A 19,674-nucleotide genomic window follows, 5' to 3' on the forward strand; every position below is an offset into this window, starting at 1 on the left:
TGAATTGTTCAACAAACAGGAGATGAAGGCAGAACAATTCAGATTTCTGAACCAGACTACGACATGTAAGGATCAGAAACAAAACTCTGCATTTCAATTTTGAATCCATCTCACAATTTTGTTCTCTCTACAGTGACTGTTACAGCCTCACTGTCATGGCTGTAGGCGCCAAGCATTCCATTTGGTCTGCTTAGCCCTTTTCTGTCAGTTCAAGGCATTCCTGCCTTCTCATGAAATGATGTTTCATTAGGTATTTGGGTAAAGCACTCACTAGTAGTCGTTTTAAATAACCAGCTTAAGTTTAATATTACTTAAACTTCATAGACACTTCAGCCTTCAAACAGTGAACATTGAGCATGACACTCTCCAGCTGGATCTGTACCTGGTTTTATCCCGTACCAGTTATTTCTGGTGTGGCAATCTGGTGTGAGTCTTCTCTGACAAATCTTTAGAATGATTCTTTAGATCAGATGTCCTGACCTGTCTGTATGATTACACTGTATCCTCAGTTAAGGCCAAGTTAAATGATGCACTCCAACATAGGAACAAATATCAAACACTGAAACAAATATTGTTCACGATTCCCTTAAATAAAGATCAGCTTTTATTTTGTTTGGTTGTTTTTTAATGGAGTTATTCAACTTTCTATCCTCCAACCCAGAGAGAAAGAGCAAAAAAAAACAACAGAAAATTAAAATTACAAGTTATTAAAAAAAGAAAAAAAAGAAACATTTTGAGGGACACACTCCAAGCTACAAAACACAAACTTTTAGAACGCATAAAGACAGAAAAAAAACACAGGCTCCAAATTGTAGACAGTTTTTTTAGTTACAAATTAAAACAGGAAAAAGCATAGTTTTCACATAAACATCTTTTTAAACTTTTGATTCTGGTGGTTGTGAGGTTTTTCCTCTGAGGGTGAATGTGTCTGAGAAGTACACTGAGCCCAGTCTGTTCCAGGAAATAGACCAAGCCGCTCACGGTGTCTTCCTTTGACCCTAGAGAATAAAAACTTTATAGACTATATGCGAGAGCTGCATCTTTTAGTCCATGAAGTCTCTTTGTGATGAGCTCGAGAACGTGTGCAGCGTGTTTGTACGTGTGTGTGTGTGTGTGTGTGTGTGTGTGTGTGTGTGTGTGTGTGTGTGTGTGTGTGTGTGTGTGTGTGTGTTTGTTTTGTGTGCACGTGTGGTCCGGCAGTCTCATTGCTTCCCATCTCCCTTGTGTTCCTCTCTTCTGTATCTCCTCAGAAAAACACTTCTCTCTCTCATCTGAACCAGTCAGTAAGGAAGAAAAAAACCAAAACACCAAAAAATAGAGAACCAGCCAGTCTGCCAGTAAACCAGCTGAATCCAGTCCGTCCGCCAATCAGCTAGCCTTTTACAGTCCATCAGCTGTTTGTGGTCACTTGTTTCCCCCCAGCAGTTTGTGTCGATCCAGTTTCAGTTCAGTTCAGTTTGTGACCATAAATACAAGAAGCCTCCAGCGCTGGTACAGCTGGTCCACAGTTAAAGCTCCCAGGTGGAACAGCAAACACTCTGCCTGTCCGGTCGTTCCAGACCAGTAGAGACCAGTAGATCTGCTTAGCAAACAAATCCTGCTGCCCTGTGGCCCAGCCGGTCCAGCCAACTCGAGGTTAACTACAGGACCTCCAACAGCAGAGAATGAGGGTCAGAGGGAGGACTGAGGGAGGGAGGGGGTGGGGGGGGGTGGGGAGAGAAAGAGAGGGTAACATGAAGAGGGCTCCAGGACTAGACAAGAGAGAAACCATGTCGGGACCAGGGCTTCTCTCTCCTCTCCCGTTTTCATTTGTGTCTCTGGAGAGCTTTCCTCTTCCTCCTCTTGAAGAAACAGCAGCACCTGCAACACAGGAACCGTCATCAACACGAGAAGCGTCATCAACACAAGGCACGTACGGCTTTTCTCATGTGTGAACTTTATTAAAAGACCTCTCATGCAGCCTACCAATGACAATAATGATGATGATAATAATTATAAGAATAAAACTGTATTTGTATATACAGCACAAAGTGCTTTAACATAAAAGGAAGATAGAGATAGAATGAACATTAAAAAAAAAAATTCAGGGGAGGTAGTTTGAGTTATATATTAAAAGTAAACCCCAAGAGTTTAACATCTAGTGCTTCATTAATAATGGGTACCAAGGCATCAGAGGCCAGAAGCAAACAGAGAACCTTACAGTTTCCCCACAGGACACTAATTCCCTACAGATCTGGATTACACCAAAACAAGCTTTTTCCAGCCGCCTCAGAGCGTCTTGCCGAGGCTGTAACTTCACAGCAGCTTCTCATCGGTGTCGGCTACAGACAGAAAACTGCCCCTGTGGACCTGTGGGGGTTCTCATGACACACACCACACTCTTTGTGTCCAAATCTACCAACCAATAGTATCAATAATAACACTAAAGATGAAAATATTCAAATCAGTACCCATATACTATACATCAGCACTTAGGATGCATCAAATAAAGTAAAATACAACGTTTTAAAAGAATTGCAGCAGTGAAAGTTGATAAGTAAGATAAAAATGATAATATTAACATCTACATTAGTGTTACTAGCTTTTTGATCCTATGGGTGCAGGGCTCTTACATGAACAGAAACCTTTCCCATGTTGGATATTTCTAGAGATGCACTGATCCACTTTTTTCTTTCCTGGTACATGGATATCTGCACATACAGATACAACTACAATATCAGAGCACAACAAATAAAGAAATAAATAATACATTTAAATGTTGTCCAAAAATGGAAAAATAATGTGTAGGAGAGCAAATTGTTACGGCAATTCGCCCTTTAATGTTTTGAATAACGCGAACGAATCAACTCACAGCAACAATCGGCAAACCGACAACTCTGTCATCGTGTTTAGAAGTGAATATTTGAAATAAAAGTGCATGAGCTGCGTAGAGAAATAAAAATGACACACTAATTCATTAGGATCAAGTAATATGAGGTGAGCCAGAGGTCTGTTTGTGTCAGATGTTGACTAGAGGAAGTGGTGAAAGGTTGCCCTGGTTACCATGCAGAATATGAAATCAGCTGGAAAAGCAGGGAAATGTACGATAAGCTCTATTAACACCCTCTGGATGTAGCCTGAACGTTGAAGGGTTGACTGAAAGCACCGCGAGTGACTCTCACCTCAAAGAGTCAAGTCACTGATGGCCCTCGTAGCAAAACGGAAGGCTGTGTCACTTTAAGTACACGCACACCAGCTCAGCGCTTGAGTGAATCTTTATTGACAGCCCCGCAAGCGACTCTCACTGTCTGTTTAACAACCGTTAACACCGTCACTGTGATTAAACATGCCGGTCGTGTTTGCACGGATGAAAGCCGGAGGACTGTCACAATGAGAACACCGTCTTAGTTATGTGTTGTTTATCTCCTGTTCTGGTAATTGGAGCAGCCTCCGGGCTAAAGACACTAGCGTAGCCAACAAGCTTCTTTTCAGCGGTCACACAGAGGGACATTCTCCACCATTACTACATATTTATATGGATCAGTAACCTCAGTCCGATACCTGATACTATATGTGATTACCTCAGTATCTGAAGCCGATGCCGGTATCGGATCAGATCAGTCCCAATCTCTAGTTATTTCACATAACAGATTTCTGTAGTTACGTTTTTTTTTACTCTGTGGTCACTGAATTACTTGAATTGGCCCAGTTAGAAAAATAGGATATCACATGACTTCCCTCCACCAATCTTTTTCCAGCAATACTTGAATGAAAATGTGATGATAGTTTTGAGGTTCTTTTCTTACAGTTGGAAATCAATCAAATGTTTCACAAACGCCAAAAAAAGAAGAGGTTTCTTTTTTACTGTAATGTCAACTTTGCCCTAGAGGTGGAAGCAATTTCCAGAGAAGCGAGCACGGCTCTAATAATAAACGTTACAAAAACGCTTCTGTAGAATGACACTTGCACTGTCAGCATCCTGTAAGTGCAAAGGCAACACTTCCCTGAAACACTGCTTTTGAGAGTACAAAGACTGTCAGAGACACAAGACGTCATGCTAACAGTCACATTGGCAACTTCGCCCAGGGTTGTTAATACCTGTTTTAATGGTTAATGGACTGGACTAGCTCTTTTCTAGTCTTCCGACCACTCAAAGCGCTTTAACGCTACATGTCATCATTCACACCCATTCATACATTGATGACAGGAGCTACCATGCAAGGGGGCCACCATCAGGAAACCATCTAACATTCACACACATTCACACACCGCAGGAACAGCTTACAGGAGCATTTTGGGGATAAGTGTCTTGCCACAGGACACGTGGACATGGACTAGAGGAGCTGGGGATCAACCCGCTCTACCGCTGAGCCACAGTAGCCCCCGCCCCATATGTGTGTGTGTGTGTGTGTGTGTTTTGTTCGTTTGTGTGTCCTTACTTGGTATCATCAGCCACCTCCACCTCCGCATTGGCTGTGATTGGTGCGTTGGAGTGTCCTGCAGTGGGGTCGTCTGTGTTCAGCTCCCCATTGGTGGAACTCATCACCTGGAGGTGACAAATGGAGGAGAGAGGGATGAGAACAGGCGCACCAACGTCCTATCTTGGTGGGGCAAATCTTAAAAGAGTTGCATTACGTCCACACTAAGGCGGATACATTTGAAAACGCTGTTCGTATGTGTGAAAACAACATGCTTCCACACTTGTGTTTCTCTACACTGTAGCACCAAAACTATAGAAAAGCAGATAAAAGTCATATTCTTCGCTTCAGTTACTGCTCTGAGTCCTGCTATTCACCCTCACAAAAAGGAAAAGATTGTTTTCAAATGTAGCCGGCTTAACGTGGACGTGGTGTGAACAGTCCTTAAGAGCCGTGGCCTCCAGACTTCACACCTCCACTGACACAGGCATTGTCAACATTCATTTTGCTGCCATGCAAAAAAAAAAAACTAAAAAGCTTCACGTCTGCTTTATGACTTATAAAGAAAAAGCTTTGATTTCTTTGTGGCCTTGAAACGTTTTAACATCACTCTTAACACCAGCAGTTCTGACATCACATTCATGCTTTGAAATATTTCCCTTCTCTTCAGTGGGAAACTTAGAAATGTTGTGTTTTCGTGTGCTTTAGAATGAGCCCTTCACATCTACACTGTTGTACACAAACCTGCATGCCCAAAAATACAAGAACTCATTTCTGGTTGGAAGGAGAAATACAGCTACTTCTTTACATTATGAAAGACTTGGATATCAACAGGTTTAAAGATTTGCACAAATATCGCAAAATGGACGTTTTCAAAAAGGTGTTTGAAGAAATGATAGAGGGAGGCTGTGTTCGCTCGGTCAATAGCCAAGTTAACAGCTTAGTAGCATTATTGTCTTTTTCGTAATAAGGGCAATAATCTGAATATATTGTGCTTGTTGACATAGTCAGTGACTAGAGAACATATATGAGGCATGCACGCTACCTCTGGAAAAGTAAGCTTACATGTGTGCGTTTATCTAGTTCAGCTGACGTCAGCTGACACAGGAAAACTACTAGTGCCTCAGAATGCATTGAATCCCAATAGGTTTCAACACGGATAACGTCCCAAAAAACACTCACAACTCAGCAACCCCACATTTCCCTCTGAACCGTGGTTTGATAACATAACAGGTCACCACTAGTTGAAACCCACAGAATCAAATAAGAGCATTGGCGTGTATTGATCTACATTTGTTGACCTGGGTCTAGTGTGCATTCCAAAACCAATGAATATAACCCAACAAAAAGGCCAAATGCAAGCTGAACTGTTCTTCACCAAACTCCTATATCACACACTGAGTTTATACACCCACTCATATGATCTCAGCCATAACTATCTACATAACTTCTGCGAATTTTATATTGTTTATTCCAGGTTCAAAACACAATATGAAAGCCAGCCTCTTCTACCTGGTCACTGGTCAGCCTACCTCGTATGGATCTCTACACTTTCTGTTCTGTCAATAGAGAAGCCAGGACACAACCTTATGTCCCTTGCAGAGTCTCCATTATTTTTATGTGACAAAGGGGTTGGTAGTTTGAAAAAAAGTGCCCAAAATATGCTCAGTGGATGCATTCATTTAGAATCTCTATTACAATAGCCCCATGAGAGGGGATTATTGAGGTTGTGAGGAAACAGACTAGAGGTCGGCCCTGCTCCGTCTCGGAGGAGGTCATGCAGGCGGACAGATAGACAGGTAGGCAGACAGACAAGAAGCCAGCAGAGCTAACCCCTCCTCTCAGTACCTGGACGGACCCGCCCAGCCTATCAGCAGTGAGATGGGAGCCCAGCAGCTCTCGATTGGTCACTGGAGTGGGCTGCGACTCACTGCCTTTCCCCTCTGGAGACTAGAGGAGACAGGAAGCCGATCGCAGGAGGAACGGGAAGGGAGGGAGGGAAAAGGAGGTGGTTGTGGAAGGGAAGAGGCGAAAAGGACAGATACGATGGAAGAGGAGGCACGCCATGGAGACGGGAATGGAAAGGAGAAGATGAAATAGCAGTAAGGCCAGGGAGAAGTGAGAAGACAGGGCCGATGGAAAAGAGGAGTGGGCAGGGCGAGGAGAAGTAGGGTGAGGAGAGAAAAACGAATGAAGAAAGAGAAAAGAAATAGTGAGTTCAGTCAGTATTTGGTGGAGGAGCAACAGGCGGGTGAGCACTCAAGTGTGCATTACAGTGAAGTGCACAGGAGGCTGTGCACGAGTGGAAGCCCCATGCAAAAGGGGAGGGAGGTGATTTACTTTGTGTGTTTCCTCAACCTCACCTACATTGAAATTGATTGAGACCCACATAGACACCTTTGTATACCTGGACTGATGTGCATATGTGTTTGTGAATGTAGAAGAAGAGGGGGCACGACCAGAACAAACCGCTCACCATAAAATATACAAAGACGTTGATTGGGGAAACTCATTTGTTCTGGTATAGAATGGGTTGGAATTATCAGCTCACATAACAACACGTTACAATGTTAATAATATTAGGACGGTTCCTGAATCAGGATTCAGGACTTTGCGGGGTATGTGAATGAAAACACCAACAGGACCATGTTATTTGTTCAGAGTGAGCATGTACCTGGTTTTTGGTCTGCGGTGCTTTCTCTCGGTTGCTCGTCTGAAGTGGAGTCTCACTGGCCACTGGACCAATGGGAGTGGGCTAAAAACACACAGGAAGTCAGGTCAGCATGGCAGCAGAGTAAGGAAATGCACATTTGGTTTACAAGACGTTTCTTTACGTGGACTTTTATTATCCATTATTATTAATCTTATGGATACAGTTGTTTGACACTAGGAGCCCTGCACATTCAGGCATTAAAAACTAACAGAGGCGTGAGAGCGATGACGCTGAATGTTGCGGCGTTGGTACCACTCAAAGTTCAACCCTCACTGCTGAACTCACGTTGTTCGAAATTTAATGTTGTTATCTGCTGAACTCACTCAAAGGGTATGTCTATTCAGATTACAGTTGACAAAGAAGCTCAAAGAAGGAGGAGGAAGGGTCTTTCTAGAGATAATAGGCATTAATAACTGGGGTGCGTCCCAAGTCTCTTAAACTTGTGTCTTAGTCCTTCCCACCCTGTGATGCATGGAGAGACGAAAGGAAACCATGCGAGGAGGGAGGAAACGAGGAAATGTGTTTTTAGAGAAATGAGAAGTCCTTTCCTTTGAAGCGTCACATGAAGCATTTTGTTTCTGATGACGGCTGATCAGCTGATCACAGCTGGATCAGCTTTCAGTTGGCTTTAAACTGCTGTAGACTTTTGATGGAGTTTGTGTCAATGCACATGAGCACTGTACTAATACTAGTAAAGACATACAGTTATCATCACTGTACTAATACTAGTAAAGACATACAGTTATCATCACTGTACTAATACTAGTAAAGACATACAGTTATCATCACTGTACTAATACTAGTAAAGACATACAGTTATCATCACGTTCAGAGCTGCAGTGTTTTCTCTCTGTAACCTGTTTAACAAACACCTGCACATGAATAACAACCTGCGTTCTGTATTTACACTATGTACTCTTGACTGCTTAGAGGTACAGTAACATTTCTATTGTCAGAATTTGTTGTATATTATTTATTCATTAACCAGATCCGTATTTATTGATATTCTGAAGGTGAAGGAATTAATACTAAATAACCCAGCATTGGATAAGGATGTCTTTCAAAACACTGGAAATCATTTGTAGGGGCTAAAAGTTTCAGAAAAAAAAGAAAAAGAAATGATGTAAACCCGATGCTCAGGGATTATCAGCCTCATGTGACTGAAAGGAAATGACGATAAATGATTTAAAAAGTGTTTTTTTGCTGACAGACTGTCCATGCTCTCTCTGACTTGAATTAAATTATTAGTTGTATCCATAATAAAAAGGTAATGGGTGAAGTAACAGATCATGAAAGAAATCTTTTTAATAAATTAAGAAAGTTGTTTGTGGTCCTTTTGTTGTTCAGACCTTAAAATAAATCAGATTTTTAACAGGATGGTGAATCAGAAAACAGATAAAAATGTTAAACTTGGGAATGATACATTTTAGTTTAATCTTCACTCCGTTCCATAACTTCATTAATGTTGAGATCCATCACATTAGTCCTATCTGCTGCAGCATCCAATCAATAACAGATATCCAATGAGGGGGTGTGTTGGCTCTTAAATGACTTGTGTGAAAGCTGTTCTTGTGTGTCCTCGCTCATGCCTCCTCACAGATTCCTCCTCACTCTTCTGAGCAGAAATAAGAGCTTTGAGACAGCCTTCATGATGACCAACCAAAAAAAATAACTTCCGGTTCACACGAACAGGGAAGGAAGTATCAACTAAGAGACATGGGATGCACCCGATGACTACTTCATCAGTTCCTGTAGATGATCCATATAATTATGATTCACTGTTTGGACTGACCTCCCAACACTGACCGGCCTACCCTAAGTTCATCTCAGACAGCAGAAATCACCCACACAACACTCACCAGTGGCTTTCCAGTCCAGTCGTACTGGTAGTCGAAGATGTATCCGTTTCTGTCAAAGAGGTCCGTGAAGAGTTTCCTCAGATAGTCGTAATCTGGCTTCTCGAAGAAGTCCAGCCGACGCACGTACCGCAGGTAGGTGGCCATCTCTTCTGTTACATACGCACAGGCACAGAACCCACACATGCACACATTCACACACAGAGACACACAGAGAGACACACACACACACACAAGATTAGATCAACATATGCTAACCTGATCATAAATTCAACAGCTGCACAGAAACACTGACTTTTTTTGTGTGGAGGTGTGTGTATACGGACCTGGGAAGCTTTCACAGAGGACCTCTATGGGTGTGTCTCTCTTCGTGTCTCCTATCTTCTGATAACGTTCTTTCAGAGTGTCAGCCTTGGGAAGACAGAGACATTTAAACATAATAGTAATGAAGGACAAATTAAACAAAGATCACTGGACTGATTACCACACTGGACAGTTGTTCAACCTCCTCCTCACCTTGAGTCCCTGCCAGGGTAGGCTGCCTCGCAAGAAGTACATGAACATGTGGCCCAGAGCTTCCAGGTCATCCCGCCTGCTTTGCTCTGAAACACAGAACAACAAAAAGGCTTCAACTACTATCAATCGCGACATGATTGATTGAGTGTAGCTGTCAGGCCTGCATACTCAAGGGGTTAAAAAGAACGTGACAGTTCTGACACTCACAAATCGTCAAACATTTTGTGGTTTCCACTACTTATATGTGAGGATTTGTGGCTCTGCTTTATATGAAATAAATGAATGACAGACCGTGCTAAATGACTGACGAAACAAATTATTTGAAGATGTCAGACTGTATACGTAGTCGTGACTTCACCCATTGGTTTGTGGACTGTCAAAATGTACTAAATGAACATCATGATGTATTGAAGAAAACCGTAAACAACAAATTCATGTTTACAATGTTTACTAAGGTATTAAATCAAGTGAGAAGTAGGGATTTTTTCCTCATAGACTTCCATACAAACAGGCTTCCACTTTTTGCAACCAGAGTCGCCCCCTGGTGGCGTTTTGACAAAATGCAAGTTTAAGACACTTTCGCATTGGCTTCACTTTTCGGACCTGGAGGTTGCAGGCTGGTTCTGGCTTAATTTCTACCTCCTATTGATCCTTTGTTAAGCCCCGCCCCCCTGCTGCCATACTGTCAAGCTGTCCAAGCTACTATGGAGCCCACACTGTCACTAACTGCTCTGAATGAATATCATCCATGCAATTTCAGAGCGAAGCAGACAGAAAGGATATAAACTGATTCATACTGTTCCTGTAAAGCTGGAAATGTCTTTATTCACTGTTACAATCATTAAAAAGCAAAAGAAGCATGTGTACACATTCAGTATACCTTCAGAAGCTAGCATAGCATAGACGTGCTAACGCTAGTTAACGATGTGCTAAAGTACTCTTCTAATATTAGCAATATATCAGCTTTCCGGGTAACGAGTATCACTATTACACAACGTATCACCATGACCAGCTCCAAATCTTGCCGCTTTTTTTGCCTCAACCATTTCTTTCTCCTTCACTTGACGACTTTGCCACTGACCGTCTCAGTGCTGGGTTATTTACGATCAGCTTTTGCACACAGAGTGTTTTTCTGGCTAGTAACGTGCATCAACATGGCATCAGTGTTTAGGATTTAAAAAAAATTAAAAAAAATAAAACATGGGTGAATTGACGCTGGTTGCACTTTTTTGGTTACAATGCTTTGGGAAACAAATCACCCAAAGTGAACGAATTAGGTCAAAGTTTGTGACACACTACTTTCAGTATATCGCTGCTGCTGCAGAAGCCAAACACAGATGAAGTTACCTCAATGAACAAGCTAATGTTACTGTGATCGTGTTGTGTATGTAGCATAACGGAGCAGCTCACCTTTCCCCAGATGTGTATTGATGCTCATATATCTAGCAGTTCCAGTCAGACTCTTGTGTTCTCTGTATGGGATGTGTTTCTTGGTCTCTGGGTCTATGTATTCTTTCGCAAGGCCAAAGTCTATGATGTGGATGGTGTGCTGGCGTTTGGAGCCAGGTCGGCCCACCAGGAAGTTTTCAGGCTTCACGTCTCGATAGATCAGGCTTCTGGTGTGGACAAACTCCATACGGGTTATCTAAGGGAAAGGACAGAGCAAAGAAGGCAGATCTGAGTAATCCAACACTAAACCACAAATGTGTTTGAGATTTAAAAGAAATCATTTTTATGCGTTTACCAGTTGTATGGCTATCATAAGTACAGTCTTCAGAGAGAAGGTCCGGTCACAGAGGTCGAACAGATCTTCTAAGCTTGGTCCCAGTAGCTCCAGAACCATAGCATTGTATTTACCACACGGTCCAAAGTAAAACACCTGTGGTACGCCCTCTGGATGAACAGATAAAGGACAGTCAGAACACATTTATGTATAAACACCATACATTGCTCAGTGATATCGGTGAGGTGAGAAGATATTCATAGCTAATACCCACTCCAGCAAAAGCCTGTTCACCCTGTTGCTGTCTGGCAAGAAATACATATGGATGTGCTGCCGTAGCACCAGACTAAGGAGCAGCCTCTTTTCTTAGGCAATGAGAGTCCTATTCATCCTTCACCCTAAAACTAGAACGACCCCCTCACGGGTATATGCCTCGGCCAGGCAGTCAAGTTGCCGTTTACATCCATGTATGTCGTAAAATATTACAACTTCATAATTTCATTCTATCAGATGTGTTTTGTGAGGTCACAGTGATCGCCACCAAAATCTACTCAGGTAACCCTCGAGTCCAGGTTGACGTCTGCGCCAACTTTAAAGAAATTTGCCCGAGGCACTCGTGATATCAAAAGAAAGGTAAAGATGAGGTCAAAGTGACCTTGACCTTTAACTTCCAAAATCGAATCTGTTCATTCTTGAGTCCAGGTGGACAAACACGTTACATGATTGGCGCAATAGGAAATGTCTGCCTACATCCTCCCAAGGTCCCAAGGCATAGGGAAACAAATTGGGCAAAACTGGGGATAAGAAGGGGAAAGTAATAAGCAGAAAATGAAGAAACTTACATGGGGCTACTCTTTGAATTATGCTTAAAAAGACTAGTTTAAAAGTCATATTTGCTAGTTGGCATTAGTGTTGATGCCAACTTCGTTATACAATTTGGTCACATGCACACCCTTCCATCAAAATGCGGATTCTCACAGTAGAAAACCTGACGAAATAGACAGCGCTCCTCACCTGAACTTCCCAGCTGTTTGTAGAAGCGATATTCTAGGTGGAGCTGTGGGGCCCGCGACTTGATAGGCTCCTACAAAAGAGAGTTAATGTTTGGTGGAATAATTATTTTGTCACACAATAGAGGTGGTGGAATTCATAATATACAATTCATAATACACATTACTCAGGGCAATCAGACCAAACGTTATCTTTTAAGAATATAATGGTTTGGGAAACAGTTTCCTGTCCCTTTTAAGTGGGAATCATTTCATTCTGTAATATGGATTAATAATTGTTCTTCTCACTATTACACAAATTAAGTGTGCTTTCCTACAGTACTATAAACTAGATTCATTCATTATTTTACCAGTTTGATAGCCACATATTCATTGGTGTACAGGTTCTTTCCAAGTCGCAGCTCTCCAAAGTTCCCACAGCCGATCTTCTTTCCGACGCGGAAGTTTGGTCCGACCATCAGAACCCCGGAGTTGGAGCTGGCACCCCGGCCACTGTGCCCTGATCGACTCCCCGTCTTACCAGGCATCCTTTTCCCCTCCTCTGTCTCCGCCTTCCCTCCAGCTCCTCCACCTCCACCACCTCCTCCACCACCACCACCACCACCACCACCTCCTCCTCCTCCTCCTCCTCCTCCTACTCCTCGCTTGTCAAAGTCCATCAGTTTGTGGTAGCCTGGTCTCTCCACGGTTAAGCCGATTCCATGCAACCAAAACAACTACCAAAACAACTGCCTAGCGGCTTCGCTGTCAGACGTCGGGTTGGTCTAGGCTTGGCCAAAGTGCGAATTAAACTGAGCAGGGATTGAGCTGTAGCAACTTAAGATGAACAGGGACAGATGTGAGAAGAATTCAAAGGAAAGAAGTGACAACCATAAAGGACTGGAGGTGAGTTAAAATAAAAAAATAAAAAGCGAAAGAGTTCTTAGTACCAAGAAAAAGTGATGAGTGCTGATGAGAGCGAAAGAAAGCAAAAGCTGATGACTTTTGGGTGAGGTGGACAGATGACTAAATGAAAGAGAAATGAAAAGATGACGGGGTAAGGGGGCACCACTACCAACTAGTTTATACCCCCTTGAAGGGGGCCAGAGATGGTGATGGAGGGGAAGAGTATAATGGCCTGATCAGTCACCATACGTGGCTAGCCATATGCTAACATGCTATATGAAACTGGGAAGCTACGCTAGCTTCAGGCTCAGACAAACCAGTCCACCATGACAACAGACTGCTGTCAGTCAGCACAACACCCATGCACCCAACCTCAGAACAGACTTCGACAGCAGAAAGTGTTCAGAGGTAGAAAAGGATTTCAGAGGTTCCCCTTTCTTGCATCTGATATTCAGGTACGACCAAAAACAGGTCTTAGTTGGTTTCAGAGCACGCAATCCTATTGGTGCTGGACCTCTGTACTTCACCACTGTCACACAACTGCTCGGTCCCACAGAACGCCAGGTGAAGCTTTGGCCCCCAGGTGTGAGGACTGCTGTGTGCCGAAGTTTCAACGTCACCTGAAACACACAGGAAAAAAAGATAACATTCAAATTATTTTAGAAAGGCTGAACCATAATTTAATACTTAATATGTAGCACAGTACTTTGTATGTCACAAAACCAAAAATGTAGTAGTCGATACCAATACCAGTGAATTCTTGATACCCAATTCAATACCCAGGAAAAAAAAAATCCCATGTTATTCAAGATACAATCCTATATTAAATTTAAACACATCATAATAACGTTATAATCATAATGTAACTAAATGCAACCTCCGTATGTTAGCTTGGTTATTTAGCCAAACGGAACCTCATTGGCTGCGAACAGCTAACAGCTAACGTTAGCTAGCACTCCCCCGGCTGATTACAACACAGATTTGTCATTCACAATGCTGCTTTATCAGAGAAATGTTCTATCATAAGTACCAGCTTCAGATGTTTGACTTGGTACCACAGTATCGTTTTTTTCTTGACACCCATAGTACTTTGATACAACACGGAGCCATCATTGTTGGGCTTCTTGAAGCATTTCAGCTCAAAAGTAATATGGCAAATTTCTTCTAACTTCTTTAGCCTACAAACTGGCCTATTTAAAAAGGATATCATAACAAATAATTACAGAGGAAAAGACATCAATGCCAAAACAATGACCTAAGTGTTCTGGTGTTGTGCAGAACCCCTCAGGAAGGAATCACATTGTCCTCGAGGAAACAAATATTTTAATAGATTCTGGCCTATGCATTGTAAATAGTAATAATAAGGATAAACCTTATTCATACAACACCTCTTACACAGTTTCAAGAAGTGATTTAAAATACGTTACTGATTCTGCAAGCCTCAGATATTCACATTAATATCACATTTTAGTGTAAGTGCTGACCTGAAATTATTTAGAAATAGATATGTCTACATCAGATAATATGTAGCAACCACAATAATCAGCAAGTAAAATTGCAGAAGCACCAAGACTTCACGAAGGCGATTAGCAATTCAGGGTTATTAGTGGGGGACCAGAGAGCAGGTCAACAGCTTGTCAGTAAGCCGATTCCCTGACTTTGAAAATCTATCAAAGTCTATTTCTTGCTTTCAGTAAACATTTTGTATTTTAGAATTTAGGTGTATTTAATTAAAAATATATTTAACGGAAACCCAGTGAGAGCATTTGGCCTTCCTTAAACCAGGTCAGATCTTCCTCCAGGAGGACAGGACATGTTCTCTTGTGTTTCTGATTTCCTCTTCTATTAATAACACTCATCCTGAGTTCTCTCATTCCTTCCTCCTCTCCTCACAGTTTTCCTCAGCCCTCTATTTTTGCTTTTACATCCAATCCAGCCCTTCTCCTCTGCTCAAATCCTCGTCTTTCTCTTCCTGCTCCCCATGCTTATAAGAAGCTGGTCAAATAGCATTGCATTGTGTTTTTCTGTATTTATCAGGATCTATCTAACTATGCAGGTAGAAGATAAGGAATGCATGTTCTTGCTTAAAAATCAAACTTTGCTGTTGGCTACAGGTACTCTTCCATTGAGTGATCCTTTTTGGTTTCTAAAAACATATCTTATTTGAGTCAAAAAGTCAGATATAGCATCAATAATACACATACATGCAGGTGTCTAAACTGTAACTCTTTGTGCTGAATATACATTACACATAACTGCAGGGCGATTACTGACACTTTAATCGCTGCAGATAAAGTCAAATCATTAACTGCTACTCAAAGTAAACGTGAATGTCCATTAAGAATATCAGCTACAGTTGGTTGGCTCCTGTTCTCTGCCTTCTCAGTTAACTTTGGAGGAGTTTAATAGTCAACGGTTAATGGACTTGCATTCATACAGCACCTTTCTAGTCTTCCGACCACTCACAGTTCTTTACACTACATGTCATCATTCACCAATTCTTACACTGATGGCAAACAAGTTAGGTTTTACACCAACACGTGGCAGAGCAGTACAGCTCATCACATCTATCTGATTTAACTTTACATTATGGCTCTGCTTTTGTCTTTGTTAAGCCTCAGAATGCTTTGTTGCAAGACAATTTGTACAGACAAAATTGAATTAATGCCGCAATGGACGAGAAACGGCTGATTCATGCAATTGTTGTGTATTATATCCAGTAAATATCACAATATAAAAAATATGTGTTTTCTGATTACCAAAGGCTAAGAATTGGTTGCCAGTTTCTGAAAATGCTTTACAAGGCAACCTTTACTGTCTCTCCTTGATAATGACAATCTTGTCTTAAATTGAATTAGTCAACGTTTTTGGCTGACAGATTGGCTGAACAACAAAATGTATTAAAGTTAATCAGCCTTTCCTCCTCTTATCACAAAACAGACCGTCAAAGGGAATATGTATTTGTTTTTTATGAAGGCAAGTTCAGGTTGAACTTTAGATTAATAGGTCAGTGCCCAAGGGTTTCTTGACCACTTCTTTACTGTTGATAATAACATGGAGGACACAGAGAGGAGGAGGAGGAGGAGGAGGAGGAGGAGGAGGAGGAGGAGGAGGAAATGTCTGAGATAGCGAACAATGCGGACCGTGTCAAAGCATGTCCTCTCATGTCATTAACAGGAATAACATAACCCCGGGCCCCTGTGAGGACGGGCAACACGCATGTGAACCCAATTCTTTTATGTGGGCTTGGAGTGTGTTTGCTGAATTTCGGCAAAGACCATGAAAATGACATCTTCTTCTTTACTTCTTTACTTTGATCTAAAAAAAAAATGACAGCACAAGTCATGTGATGTACCACTTTGGTCTTACGAACAACTATTACAGTCCAGTCAGATATTGACTTTCCGAATTCATCAAACTGTTTTTTACTAGAGGCGCACCCCACAGGATGTTTGTGGCCAATAACAGTTGCTACATACATGTTAAAATGAATGCTGATGCTGATTCCATTCTATGAAAACATTGATTCAAACTGACATCTGATCTATGTGCAACAACAACTTCAGCTCCAGTGTAGTGGCGTCAATTCCTACTTCACCTGAGAACTTGAATTTGTTCACGTGGGAATGCTGCTCAGCCAAGTTTAACACATTTTGGGTAATTGGGTTGCTCAAAATCTAGCAAACGGGATTGTGAGACTAAGAATCCGATTCCATAATTACATTGAACAGCATTTTGCCCTGACTGAAGGCAGTCCTATGTCTGTAATTACATCCGCTGCAGCAGGTCAAACACTGTTGTTTTTTTTCCCTCCCACAGAGGCCTCTGTCAGATTGAGCAGCTCACAGCAAAAATCAATGCTACAGTATAGGCCATATATGAGAATGGGTTAGGCCTGCTCAAAGCAAGAGGCAACCTCACTCCCACACGCCATCTTTGGTCTCGGCTAAAAGAAGCGCGTGCAACTCTTGCATGAATACAATCTAAAAGGCCGAGGCCTTTGCTGAAACACTGTTTGAAACTAGTTGTCTTTGTTCAAAATGTACTTACTGTACCAAAGCTGGGCGTTAAGCAATAAAAAATTTGCCTGTGCCTGATATTTATATCTTCTAAACGAACTCTTTAGTCAAATTATTGCCAAAGTTTGAATTTCTCTACTAAAACCAACTTTAAAATCAAATCATGCATTTAATTGGGATATAGTTTATGAAATAGCTAGGTTTGAAAAACATTCAATTTTAAGATACACATAAAATACAACTAGGCAGCTTTTAAACATGTCTTTGACCCCAGCACTTTATCCTTTTCCTCAAAACAACTGATGATGTATGAACATATGTTTTCAATTTTTTTTTAAGATTTTAAAGACATTTTAGGAATTCTCAGACACCCTGACTTACTTAACTACTGTATATTCACTGGTAACTATACTGCCATATACTCAAAATGTATTTTTGAAAAATATTTGAAGCCAAATGGGTATTGACAGTAGTATTTGTTAGGCACTGATATCAAAACACCAATTCTGGTATCCCATACTGAGTCCTTGTCAGCAATGTTTTGGTTTCCCTCCCATCTGACAACCTCAAGCTGAACAGTGAAAGTGAAGTAGTTTACTCCACCCACTAACCTGCATGCAGCCTCACACCCAATAGTATCCACTACACAGCGTGCCCACCGGCTAAAAACCTGACCCCGATTACCAAGCAAACTGGGACAACAGATTCAACAGTTTCTCCACAAGAAGACAAATCCGCCGCACAGGAACGGTTTCTTAAATATGGCAATTTAGAGACTTCAAAGCAAAAAATCTGTACGGCGCCTCTGTATCAGCACCTAATACACAATGTGCTTGGTGTATAAATTGTGTTCATATGTAACAAAACACAAGTTTAATTTAGTAATAAGAGAATTAGAATAAATTAGCAGGGGGTGATATACATTCTAGGTTTCCATGGTTACTGTATTTACAATTTGCCTCAATTTTATCTTTACTCTCTGAGGTTTTGTTTTATGAATAATTAATTGAATCGATGAAATCAAATAATCATTTTGTGATAAAAACCTCTCTCCTGAGAGATTAAGAAAAAAAGAATTGCCCTGGGCTATAATGTCCTTAACATGGCTAAGCCCAAATCAAAGAACAGTATGGTGTTCCTTACAGTCAATTTAAGACCATTCACAATTTACTCCATGTTCTTTCCTCTATGGTGACTAAATTACTACTTGTACTTCTGTCTCTACATGGCCAGTCCACCTTGCCATACATTAATTGTTGTTAAGCATTGTATTAAAGTTTCTTAAATGCATATTTCCGTTTAAGGTTTCCCCATTTTATGCATCAATGGCACCTTACATTACAACTACCTAATGATTGCAGGCTGGTTGTTACTGAAGGTCCCTGTGGGTTCATAAAGCCTTTATCCTAGTATTCAGTCTCTTCATTTCAAACTGTTCTCGGCTGAGAATACAGAGTCCTTGATGGCATTTCTAAACGAAATACAATCTAGCTGTACCAACATGGCCTGGTCTCACCACCCACACTCCAATGATCAACTTAGCTGCACCACCTCGTACTCACTCCTATGAATGGCTCTAGATACCCGAGAATACCGAGTCAGCCCGGGAGACTGGACGACACGGCTTCACACAAGCATCTCGCAAACTGTCACCATTTCAAAATGTGAACCAGAAAGCTTTTAAGGGGGGGGGGAGCTTTTTGAGCAAATGAGCTGTAGTTTGCTAATGCAGCTAACGTTAGCTGGTACGACTGCAGCAGATTTCAGCATTGGAGGAGCAGAGGAGGTTCAATCTGATCACTGCACGTCTGCGATCGCTGCCCGACGTTAGCTGCTCGTCTGTTCTGGGAAATATAACAACACGGTGTTATTGCACGTCAAATGATCCACCGAGCGAGGTAACGCAGGAAGTTAGGCTGAGGCCACAGTAGTTTGTGTGAGTGTTTGGCCTCGGTGGGGCTTGACAACCTTTGCTTCATTGAAACTAATTTGAAAAAGCTAGCCGAGTGGGGGGAATGCGATTGCAAACGAAGCCAAGTAATGTCAGTGAACACCCCGACGACACCAGCGACTAGCAGAAGCTAACGTGCACTAGCCTCTGTGGTCGTAGCGAGACGTAGTCCGATAATAGACACAAGCGTATGCTAACATGTTAGCATACGCTTGGCTAACTAGCCAATGTTGGCTAACGCTGAATTTCTGCCCATACATATAGTCATTCATAAACGCAGCAAACGTACGCTGATTGAGCAAACACATTGGTGCAAAGTTTAAAAAAGAGATTACGTACCTACACAGATTATATTTGTGTCGATATGTGTCTAGCTGGGTGTAAACTGTTCTTATTTTCTCCGTCTCGTTTTCCTGCTCATCTCTTTTTCTGTGGATGTTTGGCTAACCAGCTGAAAAGCTCGCCAGTGACCGTAGCGCAATTCTCGTAGAGGATGGTAAGCGCGGAGCAGCAAACGGAAGGAGTGAGCGTAAACTGCGTGAGGAATAGCGACAGAATCTGTGTGCGCGGATGTGCGTCTGTGTGAGTGTACGTGAGAGGGGGT

General features: G+C 41.8%; 1 protein-coding gene across 3 annotated transcripts; it reads right to left on the minus strand.

Annotated features, from left to right (window-relative positions):
* Positions 1 to 374: 374 nt before the first annotated feature.
* On the minus strand, positions 375 to 19,664 carry LOC129111188 (casein kinase I-like). 3 transcript variants are annotated; one of them, XM_054623426.1, is made up of 11 exons: positions 19,414 to 19,664; positions 12,566 to 13,720; positions 12,220 to 12,289; positions 11,227 to 11,375; positions 10,893 to 11,127; positions 9,483 to 9,568; positions 9,293 to 9,377; positions 8,970 to 9,118; positions 7,072 to 7,152; positions 4,419 to 4,525; positions 375 to 1,860 (listed from the first exon to the last, which is right to left on the minus strand). In XM_054623426.1, exons 2-11 carry the CDS (start codon positions 12,872 to 12,874, stop codon positions 1,806 to 1,808), a joined length of 1,326 nt encoding a protein of 441 aa, XP_054479401.1. In that variant the 5' UTR covers positions 12,875 to 13,720; positions 19,414 to 19,664; the 3' UTR covers positions 375 to 1,805. The 3 variants fall into 3 exon arrangements, with proteins under 3 accessions (XP_054479401.1, XP_054479400.1, XP_054479402.1); XM_054623425.1 differs by having other exon boundaries at positions 19,410 to 19,664; XM_054623427.1 differs by having other exon boundaries at positions 8,970 to 9,115; positions 19,410 to 19,663.
* Between the last annotated feature and the right edge of the window lie 10 nt (positions 19,665 to 19,674).

This window comes from Anoplopoma fimbria, chromosome 3 (assembly GCF_027596085.1).
Source record: "Anoplopoma fimbria isolate UVic2021 breed Golden Eagle Sablefish chromosome 3, Afim_UVic_2022, whole genome shotgun sequence".
NCBI classification, from domain to species: domain Eukaryota; kingdom Metazoa; phylum Chordata; class Actinopteri; order Perciformes; family Anoplopomatidae; genus Anoplopoma; species Anoplopoma fimbria.

What these genes read in the sequence shown, in the direction of transcription:
- LOC129111188 (XM_054623426.1), bottom strand. Translation starts at nt 12,874, where the DNA reads ATGGACTTTGACAAGCGAGGAGTAGGAGGAGGAGGAGGAGGAGGAGGA. An exon ending in TTATGATAGCCATACAACTG is followed by an intron (nt 11,128 to 11,226) that starts GTAAACGCATAA and finishes CCTTTCCCTTAG; the next exon opens with ATAACCCGTATGGAGTTTGT. An exon ending in TACCCTGGCAGGGACTCAAG is followed by an intron (nt 9,378 to 9,482) that starts GTGAGGAGGAGG and finishes TGTCTTCCCAAG; the next exon opens with GCTGACACTCTGAAAGAACG.